This window comes from Chionomys nivalis, chromosome 16 (genome assembly GCF_950005125.1).
Source record: "Chionomys nivalis chromosome 16, mChiNiv1.1, whole genome shotgun sequence".
Lineage (NCBI taxonomy): Eukaryota > Metazoa > Chordata > Mammalia > Rodentia > Cricetidae > Chionomys > Chionomys nivalis.
Window position 1 is genome coordinate 19,577,669 of NC_080101.1, and position 7,996 is coordinate 19,585,664.

Below are 7,996 nucleotides of genomic sequence, written 5' to 3' on the forward strand. Positions count from 1 at the left end.
CATTTTCTCTTTCTCTCTCTCCCTTCCTTCCTCCCTCTCTGTCTCTCACCCACCCACACCCACACACATAACTGCCTATTCTATATATATGTGTGTGTGTGTGTATGAAGAACTGTGAAAACCCAACAGCAAAACATTTGAAATAGGCAAAAGACACAAAACTTTGACTAAAAATGAATATAAACAGGGCAAAAAAGAATAAGGAAAGATGTTCAACATCAGAACATCAGTGCTAATTGGGGAAATATAAGTAAAATCTTTAATGAGATATCTCTATATACCAATTGAAATGAATTAGAAGGCACAGCTGGCAATTCCTAATGTTGATAAAGATCAGAGCACCTGAGACTCTTACACGCTGCTGCTTGGAAGATGCACAGGACGCAATCTTTCTAGAACTGTGCTACGTATTTGCAATGAGATTGTAATCCTAATGGTTGATCTCTACCTTAGAAACCTGGAACCTTAGCACACAAAACCCAAGGCTCAGATATTTATGGCTTCTTTATTCATTACTGCCCCCAAACAGAAACAGCTCAAATGCCCTTCCAAGGGCAAATGGGTAGATAATTAGTACCTCCAGGCAACAAAAATCTACCCAGCTTTTACAGCTTGAATGAATCTTAAAGGAATTTGGTAAACAACAGAAACCCAACATAGTTTTATTTTATGAGATCCTGAGAAACTGAAACCTTAGGGACACAAAACATATCCATGCTTGACAGGTTTTAGAAGAGGCAGAAGAGGCTACTAAGAATGGAGCAGTATAGAAGGGGACAGGTTTTGGATCTGTTACTCGGTCATGCTGGCAATTACATGCCTCTATAAATGCTTTATCATTCATAATTGAACATTAAAAGATTTAAATGTCGATTGTTTTGTATGACGTGCAAGTGTCTGTATGCATCTAAAATGAGAAGAATGATTCTATCTCTCTAGTGCCTCCCCCCGAGTCATTTTCATTTTGACATAATTTCCTATTATGAGGCTGCCATGAAATGGACCTGGTTTTGGGTAACTGGGCACTCTGTGCAGTCATATTCATTTCTGGTTTCGACCCTGCATAGTCTTGTGCTTCTTTTTGATATTTTTATATATAGGGGTTACTGTTGAGCTCTTCTGATGGAACCTAATCTGCTTTTTTTTTCAAATAATAAACCACATCTGTGATATAACAATTCTACATCACCTCTATGTTCGCGCACACAAAAGTCTCGATTAAACATGGGTCGCTGGAAGAGAGTCTTGAGTTTGAGCCTAGGTTTTGACATATACCACTGTAGCTCTATTGACTTTAAAATGGCAATGTTCTGAAGTTTAAGTGACACAGTTTATTAAAAACAAGCTGCAGAGTCCTTAGCTCACTGATGACCAATGTGATAACTTATCTCTCACAGCCTTCTCCCCACATTGCTTCTTTTATTTCTTTCTTTCTCCTTTCAGCCTTTCTATCATATTTGTCTAACACATTTCCTCTCTTTCATTGAGTCTAATGCAAATTTTTATACTTTTTCATTGATATACTTGGACCTGCTTTAGCATAGAATGTGACATTTAATTATTTTAACTCTTACAGGTAAAAGGGAGGCAATACAATGGAATGGGAAAACCGAACTCTTATGGAGGAATTTTTTCTGAAGGGGCTTTCTGGTTACCCAAGGCTTGAGCATCTCTTTTTCGTGCTCATCTTAATGATGTATGCAGTCATCCTCGTGGGCAATGGCACTCTTATTATCCTCAGCATTTTTGACTCCCACCTTCACACCCCTATGTACTTCTTCCTGGGAAATCTGTCCTTCTTGGACATCTGCTTCACAACTTCCTCTATTCCCTTCACCCTGGTACGCTTTCTCTCAGAAAGAAAAACCATTTCACTCCTTGGCTGCGCAGTGCAGATGTTTCTTGGTTTAGCCATGGGGACAACAGAGTGTGTGCTCCTGGGTATGATGGCTTTTGATCGCTATGTGGCCATCTGCAACCCTTTGAGGTACCCTATCATCATGAGCAAGAGTTCCTATGTGACCATGGCAACTGGGTCCTGGTTTTCAGGGGTTGCCAACTCTGCAGTACAAACGGCATTTGTGATGCGACTGCCTTTCTGTGGAAATGTCATCAATCATTTTCTCTGTGAAATTCTGGCTGTCATGAAGATGGCTTGTACTGACATCTCGGGCAACGAATTCCTCATGGTTGTGGCCACAACTTTGTTCACTTTGATGCCGCTGCTCCTCATTGTTGTCTCGTACTCCTTAATCATTTCTAGCATTCTCAAAATTCGCTCAGCTGAGGGGAGAAGCAAAGCCTTTTCTACCTGCTCAGCCCACTTTACTGTGGTGATAATATTCTATGGAACTATCCTCTTCATGTACATGAAACCCAAGTCTAAAGACACACTCAAGGGAGATGACTTGGATGCTACAGACAAACTTATATCCATGTTCTATGGGGTTGTGACTCCCTTGATGAACCCTTTAATCTATAGCCTCAGAAACAAAGATGTGAAGGAGGCCATAAAAAATCTGAAGAGATGGTTTTTAGGCAAATGAATGGTCAACGTGTTGGACACAGTGGGAGACTCAAGGTTGAAATTTTAGTGGCTTTTCTTTTTTCCTTGCCCTTTTACACATTGTGTTAATGTTTTTATGCCAAGAGACAGCATTTCAAAATTATTGCATGCTCACTGAGAATGGTCAAGGGTCTGGAAAGAATAAGGAAAAAAAAGATAACATTGAGAAATAATTACTTTTTGACATTTTGGGCAGCATCTTCTTAATTCTGTATTTTTTTTACAATATTAGAACTGAGAATATATGGCATTTTTACAAACCTAACTTTATTTTATAAGCAATTGCTCTTCAAATCCTTCAACATAAATAAGTCTGTGCTGTGAAAATGTAAAACAGAAATATCTGAAAGTACTTTATCAACCTTTTGCCTCGCAGAATTCTCTGTTGCGGTATATTAATCTCAAATTTTTTAAAGTCACAAAATGCTATATCTTTTCACAGCTTTTATTTTTTTTCCTGCTGTGTTTTAAGGATGCTGAGAGTTGAAATGGTAAAGGAAGCAGATAAATAGGATTTATGGGTATGGTCCATACAATCAATGAATGTTTTTAAAAAGTCATTTCTTTCAGCTTTATACATTAGCTTTAACGTAACAAATGTACAAAAGTAAAACATGGGTTTAAAATTAGCTTACTAAGGCCAGGAGATGGCCCAGTGGGTAAAAGCACTTGTCTCACAGACCTGGCAACCTGAGTGTGATCCCAGATCCACAAAACATGGAAACAGAGATTACGCAGATTTGCCTCCTGACCTCCACATGCATGCCATGGTGTGGGTGACCTTTCATCATGCACATACACAATTAATTATCATGATAATTAGAAACTTAAAAATTGGCTTACTGGTTCACATATGAACATTCATATATTTCATTGGACATAGGATGACAGCATTCCCATTTCTAAGAAGCCAGATTTCTTTTCGGCTCTGAGGAAAGGGCAGTACTTTCCCAATCTTAGACGGCTATTCAGGCTCTTTATTCTTAAGAAGGGCAGAATTTATGACTTGTCTCTTGAAGTAGAGAATTTTGTGCCCTCCACAAGGCAAGGAAGCAGAGGCTCAAAGGTTTTTAGGTAGGTGACAGCTTGTGCTTCCTTGACTTTACCCTCAAGTTTTGACTTTATTTGAAGAACACTTCTAATTTACCCCCCAAGATGAATAACAGAGTCTGTTCAATAGTGTGCCATACTCTAGAACGCCTACTTTAGTAAATACATTGTATCTTGATGGCTCAGTAAATTCAAGGACTTTGGGCAAAACATTTTTTAAAGATAAACACTGGATAAATATAGAATCTTTGGGTGTACATAATATTCATTTAATATTTTTAAGTTTCCCTTTCAATTTTAGAGGAAGGACCATGAAGTACTCATGGCCTACATTTAATTACTTCTAGATTCCATTATTGTTATTTATAGATTAAATCTGCTGGCAAGGGCAGAGACTATCAAAGTGTCAATTCCACAACCCAACACAGCAGGCTATATATAATAAACTTAATTCCCATACATCACTCCCTAATATTCCATCCCCCTAAGAAGTCTACAAATTAGGCACTCTGTGTTTCACCATTAGCTATCCTTGATACCCAGGCATTAACCAACCACTACATGGCTTAAATCCAGCTACTTACATAAGCTTTCTGGGATGAGATATATAGCTTTTAAACATCACACTTAGACATTTAGTTAGAAAATTAATTGAAGAAGAATACATTAAAGCACAATTTACCTTCAGAATAGGAGACCAGGAAAGTTTTTCCCCCCAGAGTTGTAAGATCAAGGTCTTTGAAGAATGACTTGTCACTCTTAACATGTTCACATGTTCAGAATTGCTGGGCATGCGTATGACTATAATTTTGATTTACTTTAATACCATAAATACAGCCTTTGAGTCTTCAGAGGGCTTTTGATTATGATTTGTTTTAAAGGCTCATTGAGAATTCTTTGGTTGCACTTTTAGCAATGCTTCTTCCTAACTTGGGAGCATAGTCAGATGAGCTGGCACAGAATGCCAGGTATTTTTCAGAGAGAGTGTGTGCAGCTAATCTTTGCTTAGTGCATGGCACTGCCCCTTCAGGTTTCTAGTCGTGCCGTCTCATAGCAGTATGTCTTAGTAGCACGGCTGATATGATTGATGTCGGTCCAAAATGATGCCTAATCACTGTTCATAGAAGAGCTCTAAACCAGAAAAAGAGCTTAATTGGTACATAAAAGATGAATTTGACATTAACATTAATTTTCCAGAAAAAAACTCATTATGAAAGCCTGAAGATTTTTTCTTTCTGTTTCCATAGAGATAACATTTGCTTTATAAAAATGGATGTGTTTCACATTTATAGCGTGAAAGTAACATTTTATCTTTGATATTATAAAGTATTATAGTAGATTTTGTAATTTAAAGAACATATTTTTCACCCTTTTGTAAAAATCACTTTCTAAGTGAGATCAGATGCTATGCAGTCACGTTTTATGAAGCTGAAATTTTCAGGCGAGATACCCGGTCATGAATAAATGAAGGAACTAAAGAAGGAATTATAATGTGGACATGGATATGCAACTTGGAGCCAGGTGTTGAAATATTGACTTGGGTTTGGGAAAACAATGATTGCCTGACATGATTTCTGTAAGAGACCAGGCTTGCTCAGGTGTGGGCCATGTACAAACACAATGTTCCAAGTGTTTTCTAATTTGATCAGAGAATTGCTTAGTTGCAAAAGAAGTGAGTGTGGAATTTTTCAGAACCACTCTTGTGGAGTAAGGTAATTGGAGTAAAGTTAGTGTATCCTTTTACAAATGTTTGTAGGCGTAAGACTAGAAGGCATAAGTAAATGAATAAGGCACCATGCAAGGATGCTCACAGAGTGATTATAGTCAGTGCTGTGTGTATCTTACTTGTTACTCACTGGGTCTACAAATCCAGTCCCTTCTCTTTGCCAAAAATAATAAAAACAACAAGATCAACCAAACAATAGAATATTCTAGCCTCTTATTTTTTTTTTACCCAAATCTTCTTGAAATTTAACCAGATATAACTATCCTTTTGTTCAACTCTGTGATTCTTCAATTCAGCCTAAGCTAATTCTGGACAGTGTTTGTAAGTCAAATTTAATGCGTCATTTCCAGTTCTTATTTGCTATCTTTTCAGAATTTATGTCTATTTTTGTATCATCATTGCTTTAATTTTTGTACATATATTATATGATTCTAAAAGTGATATCTGTCGCAGGAGAACCCAACATTACAAACTGTACAAAGTATATATTAAAATATGGAGAGGCCTTTGTATAATACATGTATGTATTATTTGTAAATAAATTATGTGGCTTTTATATGCAATAGTATCTGGTGACTTATAGAGGTACCCACCCAGAACACATATTTCATACATTTCTCAAAGCGTTCTATATTTAATAATCTACTTTTATGGCAGTGGTATGTTTCATTCAAAACTGTTCCCAAGGCATCTGTGTTTCTGTGCATTCACATTTTGAAGATTTATTTATTTATCATTCTCTGACAGTTTCACATGTGTGTTTAATGGATTTTAGTCATTACCACCCCCTACTGCCTCATCTCATGCCTGCTCCTTCCCCTCCTGGAAAAGTACCCATTCTAGCTTCACACCTGCTCTTCTGGGTGGCCCACTGAGCTTCAGTAGGATTGTGTAGGAACCTTAAGAGCTGTGTGTTGTTTCCCTGTGTGGGTTCAGGAAAGTGTAAGCAGTTTTATTGGAAAAGAAAAGCTCGTTTGGTCTTTTAGATGGACTTGTCTGGCGATTTCTTTTGTTTCCTTTTGTTGAAAATGGATTTTTTCTCACATAATATATTCTGATTATGGTTTTCCATTCTATTCTTCAAGTTCCTCCCCACATTCCCTGCCATCTACAGCCACCCCCTTTCTGTCTCTCATTAGAAAACAAGCAGGCTTATATGGGATAATTAGGAAATAAAATAATAAGATAAAACAAAAATTAACACCTCAGAATTGGACAAAACAACCAAACAGAGGGAAAAGAGCCTAAGAGAAGGCAGAAGAAACTTGCTCACACACTCAGAAATTCCATAAAAGACAGTAAAGTGTTTTTTTTAAATAAAAGTCAAAATATGTATGCAAAGGATCTGTAGGTTAAAAAGAGAGAGGAGAATATATAAACAAAAAATGAAAGAGTTCTTACATGATATGATGAGGCAGGAGCCTCAAAAGCAGCTGTTGAGTTCATTTGCTGTTGGCCATTTACTGGTGGGCATGTGCCTACCCTTAAGAGTAATCAGCCTGTTTCTCCAGTGAGATTCCCTTGGAGAAAATTAAATGTTCATCTGAAAGTGGTTATCAATTGCAGATTGCTTCTGGCTTAGAAATGGGGGTGTATGTCCACTTGTTTCTCTTCTTCTTCTTCTTCTTCTTCTTCTTCTTCTTCTTCTTCTTCTTCTTCTTCTTCTTCTTCTTCTTCTTCTTCTTCTTCTTCTTCTTCTTCTCCTCCTCCTCCTCCTCCTCCTCCTCCTCCTCCTCCTCCTCCTCCTCCTCTTCCTCCTCCTCCTCCTCTTCCTCCTCCTTCCTCCTTTTTGGTATTTTAAGACAGGCTCTCCCTACACAGCTCTGGCTGTCCTGAAACTAACTATGTAGACCACACTAACCTTCATCCCATAGTGATCTGCCTGCCTCTGCCTCCTGAGCATTCAGATTAAAGATATGTACCACCAATTTGGACATATTTTGGAATCATAAATTTCAGTATGACAGGGCTAGTATGATGCTAATAATTTCATCTAAGTCAAATTATTTTTGTACTATAACTTATGAAGTCATAATATTATTGGAAAAAAGAATGAGGTCAGTATAAAGGATTAGGATGGTTGGCAGCTGGGACTTAATAGTCCAGAGGGCAATCATCAGAAACATCACTTGGAGGTAACATTTTGGTAAGACCTGTAAGAGGTTTAGGCATAAGGATTTGAAAGAAAGTACTACAAGGAGAGGAAAGAGCCTGGGCAAAGGCACAAGGAAGATTAGCCCCGATATATTTGAGAATTTCCGGTAAGACCGACACGGCTGACACTGAGAAAACAAATGAAAAATGGTTGCAACCAGAGAAATAGGATGGAAGTAGGGTGTATATGCTAGGAGAAGCTGACTCAAATGGGTTGCTTTATGATGTTTTCTTCTACAAATTCCTTGAATGATTTCTGATGCTTTTGGTTTGACTCTTTAAGCTTTGACAATTTTGAATAGTTGTCATCTTATGTATCTATATGTATGAGTTTAAATATGGAAGGAACTTTACCTAACATATGCATATATAATTTGTGTATCTTATATATAATTTTTTATGTAATAGTATTTGATAAAGCAATAAAGAATATTTTCAGAATATATGTTTACTACATATCTTAAAATATTTCATATTTATTAATCACTTTTGTACAATTG

The 7,996-nt window shown here is 37.2% G+C and overlaps 1 protein-coding gene across 1 annotated transcript; it reads left to right on the forward strand.

The window, feature by feature from the left end:
• Positions 1-1,595: 1,595 nt before the first annotated feature.
• On the forward strand, positions 1,596-2,546 carry LOC130888095 (olfactory receptor 13C9). The gene has a single exon (XM_057790962.1). The coding sequence runs from the start codon at positions 1,596-1,598 to the stop codon at positions 2,544-2,546; it is 951 nt and encodes a 316-aa protein (XP_057646945.1).
• Positions 2,547-7,996: the final 5,450 nt, after the last annotated feature.

What these genes read in the sequence shown, in the direction of transcription:
- LOC130888095 (XM_057790962.1), top strand. Translation starts at nt 1,596, where the DNA reads ATGGAATGGGAAAACCGAACTCTTATGGAGGAATTTTTTCTGAAGGGG.